This window comes from Cryptomeria japonica, chromosome 11 (assembly GCF_030272615.1).
Source record: "Cryptomeria japonica chromosome 11, Sugi_1.0, whole genome shotgun sequence".
Lineage (NCBI taxonomy): Eukaryota > Viridiplantae > Streptophyta > Pinopsida > Cupressales > Cupressaceae > Cryptomeria > Cryptomeria japonica.
In genome coordinates this window covers 56,450,692-56,475,640 of record NC_081415.1, presented here as the reverse complement: position 1 = coordinate 56,475,640, position 24,949 = coordinate 56,450,692, and the positions used below count along the sequence as shown (strand labels likewise).

General features: G+C 36.9%; 1 protein-coding gene across 1 annotated transcript in view; it reads left to right on the top strand.

Moving 5' to 3' along the window:
* LOC131051354 (tetratricopeptide repeat domain-containing protein PYG7, chloroplastic) overlaps nucleotides 1-24,650 on the top strand; it is a 45,950-nt gene extending 21,300 nt beyond the window's left edge. The window contains exons 2-5 of the mRNA XM_057985834.2: nucleotides 21,551-21,602; nucleotides 21,859-22,187; nucleotides 23,566-23,712; nucleotides 24,019-24,650. Coding sequence (XP_057841817.1) covers nucleotides 21,551-21,602; nucleotides 21,859-22,187; nucleotides 23,566-23,712; nucleotides 24,019-24,297 — 807 coding nt within the window. The 3' untranslated portion in view covers nucleotides 24,298-24,650. The remainder of the gene's footprint in view (nucleotides 1-21,550; nucleotides 21,603-21,858; nucleotides 22,188-23,565; nucleotides 23,713-24,018) is intronic.
* The last annotated feature ends 299 nt before the right edge of the window (nucleotides 24,651-24,949 follow it).

Here is a 24,949-nt window from a genome sequence, read left to right as displayed (position 1 = left end):
TATGATTGTGTATGAAATACACGTCAACAGAGCCCCAAGCACACGAGAGGTGTGGCTTAAGGGGGGTTGTTGGTGTTTGAATAAGCCACACTCGGACTGACGATGGATTGGTCCAAGAGGGGCCAGTAGCTCAGTGGTAGAGCACTCCAACAGTGTATGGAAGGTCCTAGGTTTGATTCCTAGCTAGTCCATGTCTCAACAATTTGTTTTTAAGAAACAATGCTCAAACTTTATTACTTGTTGCTTTGCGTTTTAAACATTTTGGCTTCTTAAGTTCATTTAATATCCTCGGGATATTTGTTGGCTAAGACAAGGTCAAAACAAAATATTTACGAGGCCCCTAAATGATTGAACTCTATCCCCACATCCTTAATCGCTTGAAGGTGAAAACACAAATGCCACACCGAATTTTGTCGCTCTGCAAATGCTTTAAGTGATTCAAAGTTTGGGATTTCTATCGGCCTTTATTGACAAAGATAGGGATGAGGAAGAGACATATATCCACACTAAAAACAACTCCGATCTTCTCTTTGTTCTTGTGATTTTGGGATTCTTTTTGGGAGTTGGAGGGTTATGCAAACACGACTTTACCTTCTGCATTTGATGCCTTAATGATTTCATGCCTGATCATTTTGTTCGGGGGTAAGACAAGGGCAGTGATTTCATAAAAAAGTTCGAGCTTTTATTGGCGTCCTAACCCTATGCAAAGCATGCTTGTAATGCCCCGCAGTTTTGACCTTTTAAGTGTTAATGCATGGTAGCTTATGCAAGATAAGATCTTCCTAACCTTCCTTGTTCTGTTATTTATCTACATGCTTCATGTCTGATTTATATTGCATATGATTATCGGATTGTACAAACATTGCTTATCATTATGCTATCGGGCTATCTGGGTATTAACCCAATAGCATATTTAATGCTATAAGTTATCGGGTTAAATTCGCCGATACATACTTGCTATCGGATGCATAAACATTGGCACCGATTCACATCTGTTATCGGGCTTAATTATATCGGGCATATTTGTTATCGGGTTTAATGAATACACCGCTTCATTTGGCATTAACATTGGTTAACAAATGCATCGGTTGGATTATATTCATCGTGCACTTTGAATCAATCGGTGTTTATATGAACCGATTCATTAAATGATCAGTCATTATATTATGATATTACAATATGCTATCGGGGGTTTTTGAACCGATAATCAGCATTGTGTTAATGGTATAATTGTAAAGGCACCGATCAATGGGTGCATTGATCGGTCATGCCTTTTTAGGCATGACCGGTCAATACACCAACTGACTGGTTGCCTAAATGATATATGTGCCAATTGAATTCATTTGGAGAAGACATAGAAAATATTAAATGATCTCTCTCCTTCAGACCTGCAGATAAAAATCAGAATTATTAGACATTGACATAATTCCTCATATCCATATATAGCATTCATAGTTCATAACTTGTTCTTTAATTAAAATTGAAATAACTTTACATGGTATCAGAGCCAAGGTAATCGAACCTAAGGCTATTCAATTTTGATAAAATTCAAGGACTAAGTTACAAACTACATCACATTTCCATAATGGCCAACACTATCAGATTCGAAGATAGACTCGGAGGTAGTGAAGATTTTTCAGCTTGGAAGTTTAGAATCAAAATGATTTTAAGAGAAAACAAAGTTGATTCATATGTCCAAACTGAAAGTGCATAGCCAGAAGATGAAACCGAGAAATCCACATGGATCGAGGGAAATGATAAGGCTATTAAAATAATAGTGGATGGGGTAAGAAATAATATAATGCCCATCATTAGAAAGCAGGAGACGGCTTATAAAATGTTCAAGGCACTTGAAAGAACATTTGAGATATCAAATGCAAGTCGTACTCTGGCATTAAAACGAGAGATCAACCATATCAGTATGAACAAAGGGGAGACAATTAACTCCTACTTCATGAGGATATCAAGCCTAAGAGATGACCTAGCTTCCCTTGGATACGACATCCAAAGCAAAGAGTTAACACTCATTGCTCTAGACGGATTGCCTAGTAGATGGAACACATTCGTCCAAGGCATCAGTGCTAGGTCCAAATATCCTAAGTTTGAAAGACTAAGAGATGACTGTCTACAAGAAGAATCCAGATTGAACAAGGTAGGAATAAAACAGAAGAATATAGATGAAGATTTGCAAGTCCTAAATACAAACATCAATAAGAAGTACAAAAAGAAGCAATTCAGGAAAAGAAAAGCTAAACAAGGCAAGAACACTTCTAAGAAAGACCTATCACATGTTCAATGTTATAGGTGTGACAAATTCGGACACTATGTTGCAAACTGTCCGGAGAAAGGGAAGCAAGCCACATTTGCAAAAGTGAGGAAATCTAGAAGAGAAAATGACTCCGAGAACTATGTCCTCTACTCAGCACTTACAAGCCATGCTTCAAACAAGTCTAACTCATGGGTGATCGACAGTGGTTCATCCAGACACATCACCGGCTTTAGAGAAATACTAGACTCCATGATAGAGAAAGATGATGAGGAAGTAACCATCGAAGACGATTCTTCACATCCAGTCAGAGGAATTGGAACCTGCACCATCAAACTGAAGACAGACATGTCACTACGACTTGAAGAAGTACTATATGTTCCAGGCTTCAAAAGAAATCTAATCTCCATATCAGCACTAGAAGATCAAGGATACAGAGTGACCTTCATGGAAAACAAGGTGTTGGCTTAGCCAAAGAGATCCTTCATCAAAGACGTTAAGATCATTGGTCAAAGACAAGGCTATTTGTATGAGCTATGTATAGAGCCCAATCTAGCATTGATCCATGAAGCAACTAATGCAAATGAAGTATGGCACAGGAGATTAGGCCATCTGAATTATAGAGCTTTGTCAACTATGGGAAACCTTTTCACAGATCTACCTAAGTTGAAGCAATATCATTCAAAGGCATGCAAAGGGTGTGCCTTAGGTAAAAATACCAAAAGTGCATTTCAGAATAGTACTAGGAAAACTAGCAAAGTTTTGGAGTTAATTCATTCTGATGTATGTGGACCTATGTCCGTACCCTCGCTAGGGGGATTTTTGTACTATGTAATTTTTGTTGATGACTGCTCTAGGAAGACGTGGATCTACTTTCTGAAATGTAAAGAATCAGAAGAGATCCTAAGTAGGTTTAAAGAGTTTAAAACATTAACAGAAAATCTCTCTGAAAACAAAATTAAAACCTTAAGAACTGACAATGGGGGGGAATACACATCAGGACTATTTAAAGACTTTTGTAAAAATTCTGGGATTAAGAGGGAGTTGACAATACCTTATAATCCACAACAAAATGGAGTAGCTGAAAGGAAAAATAGGACCATAGTAGAAGCTGCCAAAGCCATGATACTAGATCAAAATCTAAACTTGAACCTTTGGGCAGAAGCAACTAACACTGCTGTGTACATACAAAATAGATGTCCTCATTCACACCTTGAAGATAAAACTCCTGAGGAAGTCTTTACCAATACAAAACCAGATATTAGCCATCTTAGGATATTTGGGTGTCCGGTCTATATTGAAGTATCTAAAGAGAAAAGACTAAAACTAGAACCCTCTGGAAAAAGGGGAATACTTGTAGGATACAGTGGAACTTCTAAAGCCTACGGAATCTATGTACAAGGGCAGAGAAATATTGAACTCAGTAGGGATGTAATCTTCGAAGAAGGTTTAACCTTCAAAAGGGCCCAAAATACAATAGAACCTGAAATTCATAATCTTACTCCTAACCTAGAAGAAGAACCTACTCCTGAGCTTCAGAGGGAGTATCTTGAAGAAACTATAAGTGAAACACAAGACCCACCTATAGATAATCGCAAGAAAAAACCACTATGGGCCACCAAAACTATAGTAAAAGCTCAGAAGTTCGCTGCTCCTTCAGGAACCTTCAGGGAAAGCAAGAGGCCTAATAAATTCATCAACTATGTTGCACTTATGAATGATCTCTATAAAGCTGAATCTAACAATGTTTCAGATGCACTCAAACATCAAGTATGGATAGATGCCATGACGGAAGAATATCAGTCCATTATGAAGAATGATGTTTGGGAGATTGTTCCTAGGCCAACCAAGAAGTCTGTTGTGTCTTCTAAATGGTTGTTTAAAATCAAGCATGCTGCAGATGGCAGTATTGAAAAACACAGGGCCAGATTTGTAGCTAGAGGGTTCTCACAGAAGGAAGGAATAGATTACGAAGAAACATTTGCACCTGTTGCCAGGTACACATCAGTAAGAGCTGTCCTAGCCATTGCAGCAGCAAAGGGGTGGAAGGTACATCAGATGGATGTTAAGACAACATTCCTAAATGGCGAGATCGTGGAAGAAGTCTACTTAGAGCAACCTAAAGGGTTTGAAATTCATGATGCAGAGTCTCATGTGTGTAGACTCAAGAAAACTCTCTATGGGCTCAAACAGGCTCCCAGAGCCTGGTATGAAAGAATTGACACCTATCTCTCAAAGCTGGGTTTCTCTAAGAATGATGCAGATCCTAATCTCTACCTCAAAAGAAATAAAGGTGATATGTTAATATTAATTTTATATGTTGATGACTTATTAATCACAGGAGATGATCACCTAATAGATCAATGCAAGAAAGATCTATCCACAGAATTTGATATGAAAGACTTGGGGCTTCTTCATTACTTCCTAGGATTGGAAGTATGGCAGAATTCTGATAATATTGTACTGAACCAAGGGAAGTACACCTTGGACATATTGACAAGATTTGGAATGCTAAACTGCAGACCCATGACCTCTCCTATGGAAACCAACTTCCATAAACTTAAAGAAGCAGCAGCAGAATCAAGACCTACTGACCCCACTCAATACAGGGAGACGATTGGGTCCCTAATGTATCTAGTAAATACAAGGCCAGATATCTGCTATGCTGTTAATGCCTTAAGTCAGTTCATGTGTGAACCTAAGGAGATACACCTGGTTGCAGTAAAGCATATAATGAGATATCTACAAGGTACCCTAAAGCTTGGTCTTAAATATGAAAAGGTTGACATAGATCTACATGGATTTACAGATTCAGATTGGGCTAGCAGTGTGATTGACAGAAAGAGCACTTTAGGGTGCTGCTTCAGTTTAGGGTCAGCCATGATATCCAGGATCAACAGAAAACAATCTTCAGTAGCTCAGAGTTCCACAGAGGCTGAATATATTGCAGCTTCAATGGCTGCTCGAGAAGCAGTATGTGTAAAGTTATTTCAATTTCAATTAAAGAACAAGTTATGAACTGTGAATGCTATATATGGATATGAGGAATTATGTCAATGTCTAATAATTCTGATTTTTATCTGCAGGTGTGAAGGAGAGAGATCATTTAATATTTTCTATGTCTCCTCCAAATGAATTCAATTGGCATATATATCATTTAGGCAACTGGTCAATTGGTGTATTGATCAGTTATGCCTTTTAGGCATGACTGATCAATGCACCCATTGATCGGTGCCTTTACAATTATACCATTAACACAATGCTGATTATCGGTTCAAAAACCCCCGATAGCATATTGTAATATCATAATATAATGACTGATCAATATAATGAATCAGTTCATATAAACATCGATGATTTAAAGTGCACGATGTATATAATCCAACCGGTGCATTTGTTAACCAATGTTAATGCCAAATGAAGCGGTGTATTCATTAAACTTGATAACAAATATGCCCGATATAATTAAGCCCGATAACAGATGTGAATCGATGCCAATGTTTATGCACCCGATAGCAAGTATGTATCGACGAATTTAACCCGATAACTTATAGCATTTAATATGCTATCGGGTTAATACCCCGATAGCATATTAATGCCAATTAACAATTGACATTAATATGCTATCGGGTTGTTAGCCCGATAGCATAATAATAAGCAATGTTTGTACAATCCGATAATCATATGCAATATAAATCAGACATGAAGCATGTAGATAAATAACAGAACAAGGATGGTTAGGAAGATCTTATCTTGCATAAGCTACCATGCATTAACACTCCCTCTTAGCTTTGTAAGATAGATAAGGCAACCTGCATCATGTGAGAAATCAACAAAACATGTGATCTGTAAGATTCATCAAGATATCACCTAACACGTGATATCAGTATTGCCTAACACGCAATACTTAAGGATAAGTCTATGAGAAAGGTTAGTTTCTCATCATATCCAAGTTGTGATAAGTGCAATAACATTTATAAATGTTTATCACAACATAGTCATGGCACATCCATGACTTACCAGAGATCCAACATGATCAATGGTTGAGATATCACCTACACGTGATATCAGTATTGCCTAACACGCAATACAAGGATAACCATATGAGAAGTGCTTAAGTTCTCATCATATCCAAGTTGTGATAATGCAATAACATTTGTACAAATGTTGTATCACAACATAGTCATGGCACATCCATGACTTACCAGTGATCCAACATGATTACTGGTTTGACTATCATAAGATCGTCACCTTATGATGTCTACATACAAGTGTTCAGTATCTGAGAGATCATCACCTCTTAGATATGAACACAGGTGGCAAGAAGCCAAGAGATAGTCCAAACATGACAAAGAAGTTTACACATTAAACATCTTAAATATATGTAAGTATAGATTACAAAGCAAATTACCTTTCTATCATACCTAAACCCTTTCTGAAGTGATCAACCTTCACTCTGGAAAGTGGCTTGGTCAGAATATCTGCAGTCTGATCTCTTGTACACACATATTCTAACTTTATCACATTCCTGTCAACCATATCTTGTACATAGTGATATGGAATCTCAATATGTTTGGACCTGTCATGAAATACTGGATTTACAGAGAGTTTTATACATCTTTGATTATCACATTGAATGACTGTAGGTTTCATAGGTTCTCCAAATAATCCCACGAGCAATTTCCTTAGCCATATTGCTTCTCGAGCAGCCATTGAAGCTGCAATATATTCAGCCTCTGTGGAACTCTGAGCTACTGAAGATTGTTTTCTGCTGATCCTGGATATCATGGCTGACCCTAAACTGAAGCAGCACCCTAAAGTGCTCTTTCTGTCAATCACACTGCTAGCCCAATCTGAATCTGTAAATCCATGTAGATCTATGTCAACCTTTTCATATTTAAGACCAAGCTTTAGGGTACCTTGTAGATATCTCATTATATGCTTTACTGCAACCAGGTGTATCTCCTTAGGTTCACACATGAACTGACTTAAGGCATTAACAGCATAGCAGATATCTGGCCTTGTATTTACTAGATACATTAGGGACCCAATCGTCTCCCTGTATTGAGTGGGGTCAGTAGGTCTTGATTCTGCTGCTGCTTCTTTAAGTTTATGGAAGTTGGTTTCCATAGGAGAGGTCATGGGTCTGCAGTTTAGCATTCCAAATCTTGTCAATATGTCCAAGGTGTACTTCCCTTGGTTCAGTACAATATTATCAGAATTCTGCCATACTTCCAATCCTAGGAAGTAATGAAGAAGCCCCAAGTCTTTCATATCAAATTCTGTGGATAGATCTTTCTTGCATTGATCTATTAGGTGATCATCTCCTGTGATTAATAAGTCATCAACATATAAAATTAATATTAACATATCACCTTTATTTCTTTTGAGGTAGAGATTAGGATCTGCATCATTCTTAGAGAAACCCAGCTTTGAGAGATAGGTGTCAATTCTTTCATACCAGGCTCTGGGAGCCTGTTTGAGCCCATAGAGAGTTTTCTTGAGTCTACACACATGAGACTCTGCATCATGAATTTCAAACCCTTTAGGTTGCTCTAAGTAGACTTCTTCCACGATCTCGCCATTTAGGAATGTTGTCTTAACATCCATCTGATGTACCTTCCACCCCTTTGCTGCTGCAATGGCTAGGACAGCTCTTACTGATGTGTACCTGGCAACAGGTGCAAATGTTTCTTCGTAATCTATTCCTTCCTTCTGTGAGAACCCTCTAGCTACAAATCTGGCCCTGTGTTTTTCAATACTGCCATCTGCAGCATGCTTGATTTTAAACAACCATTTAGAAGACACAACAGACTTCTTGGTTGGCCTAGGAACAATCTCCCAAACATCATTCTTCATAATGGACTGATATTCTTCCGTCATGGCATCTATCCATACTTGATGTTTGAGTGCATCTGAAACATTGTTAGATTCAGCTTTATAGAGATCATTCATAAGTGCAACATAGTTGATGAATTTATTAGGCCTCTTGCTTTCCCTGAAGGTTCCTGAAGGAGCAGCGAACTTCTGAGCTTTTACTATAGTTTTGGTGGCCCATAGTGGTTTTTTCTTGCGATTATCTATAGGTGGGTCTTGTGTTTCACTTATAGTTTCCTCAAGATACTCCCTCTGAAGCTCAGGAGTAGGTTCTTCTTCTAGGTTAGGAGTAAGATTATGAATTTCAGGTTCTATTGTATTTTGGGCCCTTTTGAAGGTTAAACCTTCTTCGAAGATTACATCCCTACTGAGTTCAATATTTCTCTGCCCTTGTACATAGATTCCGTAGGCTTTAGAAGTTTCACTGTATCCTACAAGTATTCCCCTTTTTCCAGAGGGTTCTAGTTTTAGTCTTTTCTCTTTAGATACTTCAATATAGACCGGACACCCAAATATCCTAAGATGGCTAATATCTGGTTTTGTATTGGTAAAGACTTCCTCAGGAGTTTTATCTTCAAGGTGTGAATGAGGACATCTATTTTGTATGTACACAGCAGTGTTAGTTGCTTCTGCCCAAAGGTTCAAGTTTAGATTTTGATCTAGTATCATGGCTTTGGCAGCTTCTACTATGGTCCTATTTTTCCTTTCAGCTACTCCATTTTGTTGTGGATTATAAGGTATTGTCAACTCCCTCTTAATCCCAGAATTTTTACAAAAGTCTTTAAATAGTCCTGATGTGTATTCCCCCCCATTGTCAGTTCTTAAGGTTTTAATTTTGTTTTCAGAGAGATTTTCTGTTAATGTTTTAAACTCTTTAAACCTACTTAGGATCTCTTCTGATTCTTTACATTTCAGAAAGTAGATCCACGTCTTCCTAGAGCAGTCATCAACAAAAATTACATAGTACAAAAATCCCCCTAGCGAGGGTACGGACATAGGTCCACATACATCAGAATGAATTAACTCCAAAACTTTGCTAGTTTTCCTAGTACTATTCTGAAATGCACTTTTGGTATTTTTACCTAAGGCACACCCTTTGCATGCCTTTGAATGATATTGCTTCAACTTAGGTAGATCTGTGAAAAGGTTTCCCATAGTTGACAAAGCTCTATAATTCAGATGGCCTAATCTCCTGTGCCATACTTCATTTGCATTAGTTGCTTCATGGATCAATGCTAGATTGGGCTCTGTACATAGCTCATACAAATAGCCTTGTCTTTGACCAATGATCTTAACGTCTTTGATGAAGGATCTCTTTGGCTAAGCCAACACCTTGTTTTCCATGAAGGTCACTCTGTATCCTTGATCTTCTAGTGCTGATATGGAGATTAGATTTCTTTTGAAGCCTGGAACATATAGTACTTCTTCAAGTCGTAGTGACATGTCTGTCTTCAGTTTGATGGTGCAGGTTCCAATTCCTCTGACTGGATGTGAAGAATCGTCTTCGATGGTTACTTCCTCATCATCTTTCTCTATCATGGAGTCTAGTATTTCTCTAAAGCCGGTGATGTGTCTGGATGAACCACTATCGATCACCCATGAGTTAGACTTGTTTGAAGCATGGCTTGTAAGTGCTGAGTAGAGGACATAGTTCTCGGAGTCATTTTCTCTTCTAGATTTCCTCACTTTTGCAAATGTGGCTTGCTTCCCTTTCTCCGGACAGTTTGCAACATAGTGTCCGAATTTGTCACACCTATAACATTGAACATGTGATAGGTCTTTCGTAGAAGTGTTCTTGCCTTGTTTAGCTTTTCTTTTCCTGAATTGCTTCTTTTTGTACTTCTTATTGATGTTTGTATTTAGGACTTGCAAGTCTTCATCTATATTCTTTTGTTTTATTCCTACCTTGTTCAATCTGGATTCTTCTTGTAGACAGTCATCTCTTGGTCTTTCAAACTTAGGATATTTGGACCTAGCACTGATGCCTTGGACGAATGTGTTCCATCCACTAGGCAATCCATCTAGAGCAATGAGTGTTAACTCTTTGCTTTGGATGTCGTATCCAAGGGAAGCGAGGTCATCTCTTAGGCTTGATATCCTCATGAAGTAGGAGTTAATTGTCTCCCCTTTGTTCATACTGATATGGTTGATCTCTCGTTTTAATGCCAAAGTACGATTTGCATTTGATATCTCAATTGTCCTTTCAAGTGCCTTGAACATTGTATAAGCCGTCTCCTGCTTTCTAATGATGGGCATTATATTATTTCTTACCCCATCCACTATTATTTTAATAGCCTTATCATTTCGCTCGATCCATGTGGATTTCTCGGTTTCATCTTCTGGTTGTGCGCTTTCAGTTTGGACATATGAATCAACTTTGTTTTCTCTTAAAATCATTTTGATTCTAAACTTCCAAGCTGAAAAATCTTCGCTACCTTCGAGTCTATCTTCGAATCTGATAGCGTTGGCCATTATGGAAATGTGATGTAGTTTGTAACTTAGTCCTTGAATTTTATCAAAATTGAATAGCCTTAGGTTCGATTACCTTGGCTCTGATACCATGTAAAGTTATTTCAATTTCAATTAAAGAACAAGTTATGAACTATGAATGCTATATATGGATATGAGGAATTATGTCAATGTCTAATAATTCTGATTTTTATCTGTAGGTCTGAAGGAGAGAGATCATTTAATATTTTCTACGTCTCCTCCAAATGAATTCAATTGGCATATATATCATTTAGGCAACCGGTCAATTGGTGTATTGATCGGTGCCTTTACAATTATACCATTAACACAATGCTGATTATTGGTTCAAAAACCCCCGATAGCATATTGTAATATCATAATATAATGACTGATGAATATAATGAATCAGTTCATATAAACACTGATGATTTAAAGTGCACGATGTATATAATCCAACCGGTGCATTTGTTAACCAATGTTAATGCCAAATGAAGCGGTGTATTCATTAAACCCGATAACAAATATGCCCGATATAATTAAGCCCGATAACAGATGTGAATCGATGCCAAATTTTATGCACCCGATAGCAAGTATGTATCGGCGAATTTAACCCGATAACTTATAGCATTTAATATGCTATCGGGTTAATACCCCGATAGCATATTAATGCCAATTAACAATTGACATTAATATGCTATCGGGTTGTTAGCCCGATAGCATAATAATAAGCAATGTTTATACAATCCGATAATCATATGCAATATAAATCAGACATGAAGCATGTAGATAAATAACAGAACAAGGAAGGTTAGGAAGATCTTATCTTGCATAAGCTACCATGCATTAACAGTATGGCTAAGGAAATTGCTCGTGGGATTATTTGGAGAACCTATGAAACCTATAGTCATTGAGTGTGATATTCAAAGTTGTATAAAACTCTCTGTAAATCCAGTATTTCATGACAGGTCCAAACATATTGAGATTCCATATCACTATGTACGAGATATGGTTGACAGGAATGTGATAAAGTTAGAATATGTGTGTACAGGAGATCAGACTGCAGATATTCTGACCAAACCACTTTCCATAGTGAAGGTTGATCACTTCAGAAAGGGTTTAGGTATGATAGAAAGGTAATCTGCTTTGTAATCTATACTTACATATATTTAAGATGTTTAAGGTGTAAACTTGTTTGTCATGTTTGGACTATCTCTTGGCTTCTTGCCACCTGTGTTCATATCTAAGAGGTGATGATCTCTCAGATACTGAACACTTGTATGTAGACATCATAAGGTGACGATCTTATGATAGTCAAACCAGTAATCATGTTGGATCACTGGTAAGTCATGGATGTGCCATGACTATGTTGTGATACAACATTTGTACAAATGTTATTGCATTATCACAACTTGGATATGATGAGAACTTAAGCACTTCTCATATGGTTATCCTTGTATTGCGTGTTAGGCAATATTGATATCACGTGTAGGTGATATCTCAACCATTGATCATGTTGGATCAGTGGTAAGTCATGGATGTGCCATGACTATGTTGTGATAAACATTTATAAATGTTATTGCACTTATCACAACTTGGATATGATGAGAAACTAACCTTTCTCATAGACTTATCCTTAAGTATTGCGTGTTAGGCAATACTGATATCGCGTGTTAGGCAATATTGATATCACGTGTTAGGTGATATCTTGATGAATCTTACAGATCACATGTTTTGGTGATTTCTCACATGATCAGGTGATGATTCTCTTACTTCTATCACATGTTAAAATAATACTTTATGTCACATGCTCAGGTGATGTTCTTCTATTTTGTATCATATGTCTTGATGGTACTTCTCATGTATAAATGATTTTTGCTGACTGACATTATCTTAGTTATGAAAAGGAAATGTGATGCAGGTTGCCTTATCTATCTTCCAAAGCTAAGAGGGAGTGTTAATGCATAGTAGCTTATGCAAGATAAGATCTTCCTAATCTTCCTTGTTCTGTTATTTATCTACATGCTTCATGTCTGATTTATATTGCATATGATTATCGGATTCTACAAACATTGCTTATCATTATGCTATCGGGCTATCGGGGTATTAACGCTATAGCATATTAAATGCTATAAGTTATCGGGTTAAATTCGCCGATACATGCTATCGGATGCATAGACATTGGCACCGATTCACATCTGTTATCGGGCTTAATTATATATCGGGCATATTTGTTATCGGGTTTAATGAATACACCGCTTCATTTGGCATTAACATTGGTTAACAAATGCACCGGTTGGATTATATTCATCGTGCACTTTGAATCATCGGTGTTTATATGAACCGATTCATTAAATTGATCAGTCATTATATTATGATATTACAATATGCTATCGGGGGTTTTTGAACCGATAATCAGCATTGTGTTAATGGTATAATTGTAAAGGCACCGATCAATGGGTGCATTGATCGGTCATGCCTTTTTAGGCATGACCGGTCAATACACCAATTGACCGGTTGCCTAAATGATATATATGCCAATTGAATTCATTTGGAGAAGACAGAGAAAATATAAAATGATCTCTCTCCTTTAGACCTGCAGATAAAAATCAGAATTATTAGACATTGACATAATTCCTCATATCCATGTATAGCATTCATAGTTCATAACTTGTTCTTTAATTAAAATTGAAATAACTTTACATTAAGGTGCTCACACCAAGTTCGGTGTTTTCAACGGCTTCAACAGGGCGCTTGGAAGGGCACAAAATGTTTGACTCCATCCCACCGAGCCTTCTCTCTATTTTTCACTTGGGCAGACATACTATAGGAGGTGGTCCCCGTCGAATAAAATGGGGATGTGTGTGCTACGCAACAGGCACGTGGTAGGGAAGAAACCCTAGCCATGGGTTTGCTAGAGTCTTGACACATTTGCACTCAAAGCATGGAAATACTCCCCAAATACCCTTGTCATAATTGTATTGATTAAAAAGAGGGCTAAGTGTAGAAATCCCCCTCAAAATTTGTTGAAGACATGGCTCAAGCATGACCGCTTGACAAAAAGGATGACCTATAGATGAGAAGGTGATGTGAGTGGTTCCCTTTGTCCTTGATCTGTGCCAAATGACATTTAATTGTTTGCAAGGCATTATGGATTGAAAATGGGCACTCGAGGAGTCATTGCAACATTCATGGTGTTGTAGAGAGGGTAGTTGGAGGACAATGCCTCTTTACTTTGCCATGCTATTTTCAGCCAGTTCTTTCCTTTTGCTTCTTTATTGATAGTTAGAGGAGAAAAGAACCTTGTTGGTGGTTGTTGGTTGTGGGAACCATCAGAACCTTCAAAACCATTCGTCATTGTTTTCTTGTACCTTTGTTTGGGGTTAGTTCAAAATTGGGAACCGTTGGTAGTTCTGAGAACCTAAGAAACCTTTGACATATTTTCTTTACTTTTGCCTTGGCATGTTCAACCTCCTTTCCTTTTCTTCTCGACTGCCCTAAGCCCTTTCCTTTATTTCCCTTTGCTTGTTGGAGAGAAGCTAGGCATTGAGAACTTCATCGGAGGTTCCCATGGTTTTGGGAATAGTTTCAAGCTTTGGCTCTTCCTTGCCTTGTTCTATTTCCTATTGCTTCCCTAGTCTTCTCCTTGGCTCCTTTGTGTTGGCCTTTTGTTATCCAACCTCTTCACTTGGCTTTGGCCTCTTTTGCTTTCTTGTTAGGGAGAAACCAAGGACTAGGAACCAAATTGGAGGTTTCCATGGTTTGAGGAGCCATGACGAGCTTTGATGCTTCTTGCTTTGTCCTCTTGTTGATTGCACCCCTCTTATCTTCTTCCTTCATTTGGGGAAAAGATGGAAATAGGAACCTCTCGGGGGTTTCAATGGCTTGGGAAACCATTAGAATTCCCAAAAACCACTTGCTTTTTGTTTGCCAAACGTTGCCCCCGAATCTGGGACCTTGTTAGGGGTTCTAGTAGTTCTAGCAACCATTGGAAGCTATTCAACAACACTTAGTTTTTCTTCATGTGACTTCCATCTCTTTGGTTGAGGCTTCAATAGGAATCAAGAATTGTTGGTAGTTCTAGTGGTTTTGGGAACTTGGTTGGGGCTTGATAAATAACTTTAGCTAATATTTTCCCAAAATGCCTCAAATTTGAATTGGGGGCACCCATTTGGAACTTCTATCAAATGGAGGACTCGGACTTGGACTTTGGGGATTGGGGGGTCTGGAAGGTGCAAGGGAGCATACCAAGAAGGAATGAGGGATGGAGTAAGCTCAATGGTCGAAACCTCGACAAATTCAACACTTAGGCATTTTAGGATTGGCAGGGTTTTGAGGGTTGAGAGGATGGAGGGAGGCGTGATTGAAAATGGATGGGAGTATGGAGAATACCAACAACTCAAAGCTCAATAAGAGGAATACTTGGGTGATTTTGTGATGTGGACTTCGAGCATTGGGGATGCTTGATGAAGGGGACTAAAATGTGGTATGGAGGGAAGGTGAACCCTGATGGCTTGAAAGGCCGAGAAGAATCACTTAAGCCGATTTTTGCAAGGGGAATAACGCAGACTTCCGGGCCAATAGAGATGAGATGACAACATGAGGCTAAGTGAAAGTCTTGAAGTTCAAAATCTCAACATAGTCAATTTTTGGGTTTTCCAACTGGGGTAATTGACTAAGGCAAGAACAAAGAGGGAAAATGCAAGGAACAAAAGCATAACTCACGTGAGGTAGTCTAGGTTGGATCTCTCAAATTGATAATAACTGCTGGACCACAAGGGGGTGTGAAATGCCAACAAATGCTTCATTTCAATCTTGGCTGCAAAAGATTTCTTCAGTAGAGGGTACATGTTGGTTTCTGGACATCAACTGATTCCAGCAATTTGGAGTTTACTTGAGAGTTGTAATCATAGGAAGAAAGGTCCTAGCGCTGAAAATGATGCAGCTCATTAGGTTCACATATACATACCCACCAAGAGGATTTGACCTACTCATTTTAGAAGCCTAGGGTTGCTTTTGGGCAAGATGAACTTTTGACGTTGGGATCTTTTACTACCTGTGCAGTGACTTAAGAGCCAACTAAATTGTGTATAAAAGACATCTTGATTTTGGATCAAGTATGGTTTATTACTATTAACTAGGATTATTAAATTGAATATGAATTTGTGAATTACTTGATTGAAGAAGTAGCCCAGTCTGCTTAAGCATGTGTTTCATGTTATGTCCCCATCCTTTACACATCATGGCAACCAAATTCCTCAATTTTGTGAAGTCTCTAGGAGAGACAAAATTGCAAAGGTGCATCAAAAGAAAAAAAAGTCAATGATAGCCAGAAGACTAAAAGAAGGGAACATCCAATTGCTTGAATCGCATCGATGCATTAAAAAGACTAGTGAATGAATGGCAGCCATTTAGAAGGATATAAGCTACTAATAATGATATATCGATGACATCTACTCTTTACTACTTTCTTCATCAATAATTCTATGGACAAGCAATCTCTCATTATTTTGTGCGATAATTCCTTGTGAGACGACATTCCATGGTCATATAGGAGCCAACTTTCATCACAATAAACAATAATCCAAGATAGCAATGCTTACAAGAAAATAACAAATCAGTGATTTAGGAGACATTGGACAAGTATAATGATTCGTAATTGTTTAAGGGATAGCGATCAAGATACCAAGTATATTAAGCTTTTGAACATAATGGTCAACCGATTATGAAGTGATCCACATCAACAAGATATGCTACTAATGATTGGAGTCAGCATTGAACCAATAGCAATCATCATATCACGCCACTAAATGATAACATATTTGATGAAAGGAATTACTGTGAAGTTTCTCTATACGTGGTGACTAACAAAGAACCCCATTTATTGTTGTTAAGGAGGCGACCAGAATTAATGACGATCTCAATTTGCGTAAGTTGTATTCACACCAATATTTATCGGCAGCTAGGATATCTTCCCTCGTGGTCGACCAGCCAAGAACTATTAAGTCTATGATTTGTCTTTGACACCAACCCAGGGATTTTACCAAGATAGCTAGTAATCAGCAATTACACTTTACAAGGATGATAAACTAATATGATGTGCAACAATTACACACATTAAGAGAAGCGACTAAGTTTATCATGCATCTATTATAACAAGAGGAATGGCAAATATATAAAAAGAGTTGCAAACATCATGTTAAGATTAATATAGTATACAACAATTAGAGGATAATGTTCATGAAGAAATGATAGCTAACTGGAGCAACCATAATGGACAAGAACAAGCTTGCGTTAGCAAACGCTTAAAAATAATGGAACAGCGACAGAGAAGAATAAACACAGATGAATTTTATGTGCAGTGATAAGATAATGTTTTAACAAGTGTTTGGTGATTAACAATGTGAAAATATGTAGTGATTGGGATTATGTGTAGAAGACAACAATCAAAAAGTACAAGCCAGGCAGTGATTATCATTCATTCCTAACAACAGTGACAAAGATATTCTGTAGAAGACAAAGTGAAACAATATTGAGAAGTCAGAGATTAATAAAAGACAGCGATTGCATCTGCTAATACATCAATGAAATGAGTTATAGGGAGCGGCTACTCAATTAGCAAAGACATGTATTTTGTCATATAGAAAAGCCAATGATTAATATGGAATGATACGATTAGTTATGCAAGATGACTCATGTATGGTACGATTAGTTATACAAGTCGATTCATATTTAAAGAATATTAGCCGATTCATAAAGAATTGTGATCCACCTTCTGTTGAAAGAATAGTCAACAGATATTTTGAAGAGGTACAATGTCACTGCTTAGAGGGTGTGACTTCATGAAGTTCGACGGGAACCTTGTTTAGCATTAACCAAGTTGAGTTGATTAAAGACCGATTTCTTAGTAGTAGTTGCCTCACTTGAAAAAGGTGCATCTCTTATGAAATAATGTGTCTTTCTACGTAGACTGTAATATCCCTTGGCTAATCTGACCCTGTTTCGCTTATTTGAACCCGAAGGAATATTGTCAAACACTTGGCATACAATGTTTGAAGCCGCTGCAGTGAATTCTTTATTTGTTTTCTTTGGGTTTGTACGCTGCAAATGAAGTTATGGAAAGCTTCTAACAATGCAAAGTTGTTATAGAAATGATATGCTAGCTGTTTTAGACCTTACACACACATGGAATGACTGAAATTAACTAGTACAACTAGTAGACATTAAGACAAACACTTGTCATGCATCCCAAAGTACACCTACAGCCATTAGGCATTTAAGCAAACAGTTGGCATGAAAGCTAAGTGGCTGATCAATGTTGAATGTCACCTGGAATATCAATCGACCCCAATCTGTAGGTGATGAAGGTGGCTACAGGGGTTTGCAGAATGTAGAAGCAGCAGCCAAAGACTCCTTATTCAATCTTCATCATAAATCTCAACAAACATCTCCAATTTGGTCTCCACAAAGACCACAAAATTGGCAAGGTACTGTAGCGTTTACTGTAGCGCGGTACTGTAGTGTTTACTTTTCATGGGCACTGTAGCGCACTATTCACGACACTGTAGCAGCAAATAAACCCTCTGTATGATGTTCTCAATCTGCCATATACATATGCCCTCAGCTATGCCAATAAATCTGAAAATAAATCCCCAATCAGCACAATGTCAACTTCTGGATGAAGCCAACCCTAGGAGCAACTTCAGATGAATATCTCACACCCTTAGATTGCTGATGCAATGAAGTCTTCATGTTCTCCAATGCCGATACTCTGGACAAGCTGCAGAAACCCCGGCTTCTTCTCCAAAGCCAAGAGACAAGTCTTCTCATCAAAAATAACAATGATCAATCCCCCTTCTCTTCTTTTCAAAAGCCTTATATATATTTCCCATGAAGGTTCGATTTTCTCCAATAAAGCATTAAATCAATTAATGATATTAAATGACATTTAATGATATAATATTTTCACTTTGTCATTTAATATTTCACCTTTGTAAAAGAGCCACACTTAATTAATTGAATGGTCCCCTTTAATGATACTTGGACCCTTACTTAAGTTATAATATAAAATTATATTATAACTTAATAATATAAGCTCAAAACATTAATGTTTATTTAAACTAAATAAACATTAATAACTCCATTAATACTCAACATTTTTGAATGCTGTTAGCTATATGATCATACCCCTTTACTAAAAATAGAAGGGGTCCATCTCTAACATCTCAACTTTCTATAAATAGTAAGTATAGCAAATGAAGTCCAAATGATACCAAATGAAAGCCAGATCGAAACACACTGAACTCTGGAGATGATACAAGCCTCGGAAGACCCTCTATCCATACTCATTAGCCTACGAGGGTCAGAATGATAGGCTAATCACCCAAAAAACCATGTCTGCTAAAATGGGGAACACAAAGGAATAAATGATATTTGGAGATCACAGGATGAGGAGATATTAATTTAGAATGAAGAACTCAGATTGAGCCTTAGTGTCATGAAGGCAATAGATGCATGAACAACCAATATATCATCAGGAACAGTGCTATGAAGAAACTGACCACATGGGCATAAGATTTTAAACAAAGACAGCAATCCAATACAGGCAAATTCATACGTATAATAGGGATGCTCAATTCGTAGGAGACATGGATTATAAACAAGAACATAATGCAAGCAGCTCCACGTGGAATAATGTTAACATAGGTTGCAGCAATTCTTTTACTAAAGGTTGTGATTTGTTATGAAGACATCATTAATTGAAGGAGAAATAGATCAGCAGATTAGTATGGAAAAATTATAATAGAAGACTTTATTTTATTGATTATTTTCCAGGTTTGGATTATGTATTATTTATGCATATCAAGCTATCATGATAAGTTCTCTCTTCCGAATTAGTTTTAGAATTGCAAGTTAAATATTATAATAAAAGGTCTTCAGTTTGATAAAATTATATTCATAAATATATTACAATTCTCACTTTAAGTTGGAATTGTTGTCCCAGGACTGAATTATGATAAATCCCAAAAGGGGACATTACATTTTGGATTGGAGCTTTATATTCTATAATGATGTCAATGGCTGGTACCAGCTTTTCTTTGTCTCAGGCTCCACTAATCTAAGGAATTCATTTTCTAAGTGCCATGTCACACTGACTGTCTCAGCAGTTGACCATGCACAATATTTTTGCCAGAATGTTCTCCAAAAACTACAGTTTAATGAATCTTATGGTGAAACATATATAGGTTAACAAGAATTTGTAGAAATAGATTTCTAATGTGATGAAGTTACTAAGGCATGCATTGGCTGGTGGAGTTGGTTGGTCCAATCAATATTTCACCAAATTTGAACGGATCATAAAATTGCCAGTGAAAGTTAGAAAAGATTGATCCAAGGCAAGTTTCAATCAATTTGATGGTGTCATCATTCGCAAGCTCTTTTAAATTATTAATAAATAAATGGTATCATTGTATAAAGAGAACCAGATTAAATCTCACCAATAGCCCATCAATATCTTTGATGAAATAAAAAAACTGGCCGAAGTCCTTTATGAATGAGGCCTTTATCAACAAACAGTTTGAGTTGGTTAAAAATGCTGACAAATTGAAATCATGGATTGAGAAGTTGATGGTAAAAGCTATCAGCCTCAATAGTGACACTTATGCATTTTGAGTAACCCCATTTTGTTCAAGGAAAGAAATGCCAAAATCACAAGGTGAATTCGAGCCTAAAAACACTGCTGACGACTCAGGAGGACAATTCATTGGATTGGGAGAGCAGTCAGGTGGTCTGAGAATGGGAGTGTGGGAGTTTTGCAGGTTGTGCTGGATCCAGTGCACCAAGAAGATACCTTGAGTATTTTCCCCTTAGCTCAACAGATCTGATTGATATTTAATAGGATCTTGAGACCTTGTGCCATAGCATTTCTTCAAAACTGAGTTCTCAAATTTCTTGGTCTAACTTCATCTTTGTTCTTTATATTCTCTTGCTTGATGAATGAACAAGTGTCCAAGAGGATTCACATATCAAGGCATAGAAAATTTGTTAAGTCAAGGTGCAGCAAGAGAAGCTTACCCGATCGTTGATCAATTTGACTGTAAGTAATTTCAATAATTAACTCAAGAAGTGCAGTTTCCATTTTCTCAAAATTATATCCACTTCTATGGTTGTGGAGGGCATGTGTATTATAAAAAATTAAGGAACTAATTGATTACCCTGGCACATATTTAAAAAGACAGTAACAGACTACAGCTTTCACTTTTGCTTTGTCTTCTAGAGATGCAATGCTCTACGGAACACACAAGAAGTTCTGGAGATCAATGACTTAGAAGGGAAGAAACATTCCTTTCTTGTGAGATATACGAGGAATCAGATTGACTGAATAATGATTTTCTCTTTTTTCATTGAATATAATTTCTTGCTGCTTTTGTAGATCAATTATCTGCCTCCCTTACTTTTCTTTAGTATCTTTTTTCCAATTCATTGTTAGAAATCATTTGATTCACTCTGCACTACCTTCCAGCCATATAGAAGAATCGCCATGTGCTTGTGTACAACTTGTTTGGCATTTGGTAGACTTTGAATTTTCTATCTCCTGCATATATTTACTCTGAATTAAGTTTTTAAACTAAATTATTGTTCAATAAATTAAGGCACTGCCCTTTTGCCATGATTATAGATGAGAATTTTGTCATTTTGTTAGCTGTTTATCTCATTTCTTGTAAAACAGAAACCAGTCAAAGAAACACACCTTATTGGCACTGAGCAATTTCTATGGCCTTTTTTTGTAGTCTTATTTTAGTTTAGTTTGATCTTTCCTCCTGGTAATGCATTGTTATGCATCAACACGTCTGAGAATGTGTTCTTGTAGTATTTTTCTTTTTAATTAACGAAAAAGGCTGATGTACTTTTGCATTATTTTCTGTTGTTGGAGGGAAACAGTTATGTGGGGCAACTGGAAAGCTGCACACAATGTCTGTAATTAATCTGGAAGGTAAAGATGATTCCACATTAATCCTTTGGCATTGATGACTCTATTGGTAGTTGATTTATTGAAACTCATCTTAATTTGTTTGGGGATGAGGACACACCCCATCTCGCATCCTTGATAGCGACATTCTTATTTTGTTCTAGTATCACAATTTTCTTTTCTCTAGGAACTTAAGTTTTTTAGCTTCTATTTTTTACTTCTGCACTACTCTTTTAAATCCAAAGTGTAACAAATTATATAATTTTGATTCTGTATTCAGTGATTCACCAACCACTTTTATGTTTGGGCCTTACGGATTCGAAAGTGAACTTACATCTAGGGGAGGACTACAAGCAAATTTTAGAATCTCAACCTTGGGCTTGGATTTTTCTGCCTGGACTTTCTTCTGCCTCAAGTTTGGCAGATGTTGCATTTGCTAGTGAAGAAGAAACCTCAAATGAAGTTTTTATGGTTGGTGAATTATTTGAATTTGGAATACAACTGATTTACCTTGGAGCTTTACTTGCACTGCTTGGAATTGGGAGTTTTTTTGTTGTTCGTCAAATACTAGTTCGTAGAGAGCTTGAAAATGCTGCCAAAGAATTACAGGTGAATCCATTTTCTGTATGCTACGCATTTATGATTTTTCATATCTTCTTTTAGAATCATTTGATGTAAGAGATCATCTGAAGTGTCCAATTACAGTAGGGGAATTTTCTGCTTTTCACAACATTTGATGTAACATGTATGCTGACATTTTCCCTTTCTTTGACTTGATCATGGCAATGATTTAGGTGTGGAAATATATAATGATCATTTAAAGTTGAAAAAATATTTATAAATGAAGTTGTAAAGCTTTTGGAGAAAACTGTATGGCAGACTCTTGCATCAAGGTTTTGGATCATGCTCTGTGATCCATCATCAAGATAACAAAATGGGAGAGAGGATTGCAGATTCTAGATTCACAAATATAATATTCAAAATGTCAAAGAAGTGGGTGGGGTCACCCAGGGAAATGTAGGAGGTAGCGAAGGCCCTAAGTTCTAACCTTCATGCTCAATCACATATAAATTAATGGAACACTTCTTGAATTCCAGCATGAAAGGAAGAATGAAGAGTTGAACATCGGTCAAGAGTTAATGGGGAAGGATGTAAGTCTTAATATACTGAAAAGAAAGAGGAAAAATAATACAACAGAGAGGCTCATTAAAATGAAACAAACAAAATAGATCAGTGTACAGATAATATATTTTCAGTTTATTAGTTTGTTTAGGGAGTTTATTAGTGGATGCATGGGGGCTGACTCCACACTCCTCATTCCTGTTAAGATTGTTGTCTGAGTGTTTGCTAATCTCGATGGCTTCTCTTAGTGTCTTTTGAAGTAGTTATCTTCTACTGCTAAGATCTTGATATCTTCAATACAAATGTGGTACTTTGTCTTGGCAGAATGTTCCGTTGGGTCTGATTTGTTGGCTAGATCACACTTAATGTCAGCTCCATGCACTTTGATTTTAGTTCCTATGAAGCAACTTGTTTCTCTGATTTGCGAGGGTAGTTTTTCTTTTTACAAAAATGGATCATATAATCATATTTTAATGTCGACATTGACACTTTATTTAGCATCTGTAATTACAAAGATAATAAAATTTAATTATTAACTATAAAGAAATTGTCAAAGATACCTTGTGAAAGATCACCGTTAATATTGAATAATGAGTAATAAGCAATTGCATACACTTATTGAGTTCAAAGGCATTCTTTAAATTCCACAAAAGATGTGTCCTACAAATGTGAAATCGATCAATTAAATTCATGGCATGTTACAAATGACACATTTATATGCAAGCAAGGGCCTGGATAATTGAATTGATAGGGTGCTGTCATATGCTCTATGATGAAAACAGTTAAGAAAACATCTAGCTAAGTATTTACACCTTTTTCTAAATTTTTTGTCTTAAACCAAAACTTTTTAAGTGTAAATTTGCAGGAGCGTGTTCGAACTGGGGAAGCCAGTTCATTAGAATATTTTGAATTGGGTGCTGTGATGTTGAGGAAAAAGTTCTATCCGCTTGCTGCTAAATATCTTGAGCAGGCTATTGAGAAATGGGAGGGAGATGTTCAAGATCTAGCACAGGTGGATTTTTGGTTCCCAGATTTTCTTGTTCATATTCTCCTTGTTTTGAAAGGAATTTTTTTAAGGTTACAATTGCAGCTTCAATAGTTTATGCTTTCTTTCATCTCTTATATATCAATTTAATGTAATCTTTGTTGTTAGACATTTGTTTAGTGGAGTTTTTATGATTATGGTTTGGATATTATTAGTATTTTTATATTTTACATTTTTGTTTGGTATACATTGATCCATGTAAGTCCACTTTCTGTCAATGCTTTTCGTGATTGATTCAAAAGTAACTTTTGTTTTCTGGTATCATCTGTTCAGGTCCACAACACTCTTGGCTTCAGTTATGTAAGTGAGGGCAAGATAGACAAGAGTATTGGCCAGTTTGAGATGGCTGTGAAGCTTCAGCCAGGATATGTGACAGCTTGGAACAATTTAGGTGATGCATATGAGAAGAAGAAGAAACTGAGGGATGCGTTAAAAGCATATGATCAAGCACTCCTGTTTGATCCAAATAATAAAGTTGCAAGAAGATGTCGAAATTCTATAAAGGAGCGACTTGACCTGTTCGAGGGAATTCCTACCAAGTCAGAAAGATAACAAAATATGCAAGCAGTGAGAATTAGACCCTCTTTGTACTTATTTTTTTGGGAGGAGCATAGACCATTTTTGAGAAGCGGATAATGTCTTTTATCCTTTTGAGCCTATGATTGTTACAATATGGGTTTCTTTTATCATTTCTCAAACATATATCCTAGCCCACTCACAAGCCATAAGGTGAAGACACAAAATTGGTTTCAACTAACAAGAACTTGGGCTGTGAAGGGTCTGTAAAATCTCTTTGTTTGTCTCACATGGCAAAAAATTTGGAGCCGAAAGAGTGTGTAATGTAGTGAATACTATTCCAGAAGCTAGTATGCGAATATGAAAAACTAAATTAAATGATTGTTATAGCTTTGATGACTCATTATCATGAAAGTGAGGTTAAAAAATTGCTCAATATGTCAATCTGGACAAGAAAAATACATTATTCAACATCCAAGTCCATTAGCAAGCGCATTTTCCATCTTCACAAATGCAAGGTACTAGAGAATTGCTGAGTTGGCTGCATAATGTCTTTCTGGGAATAAGCAAGGACAATGGCGTGGATTGTTTTTCCCTTTATTAGGAAAGGCAATATATTTATATACGAACTTGTGACAAATAAAATCTTTGGAAAGGAAGCTTGTAATGCTATTATGCTTCATGGAGT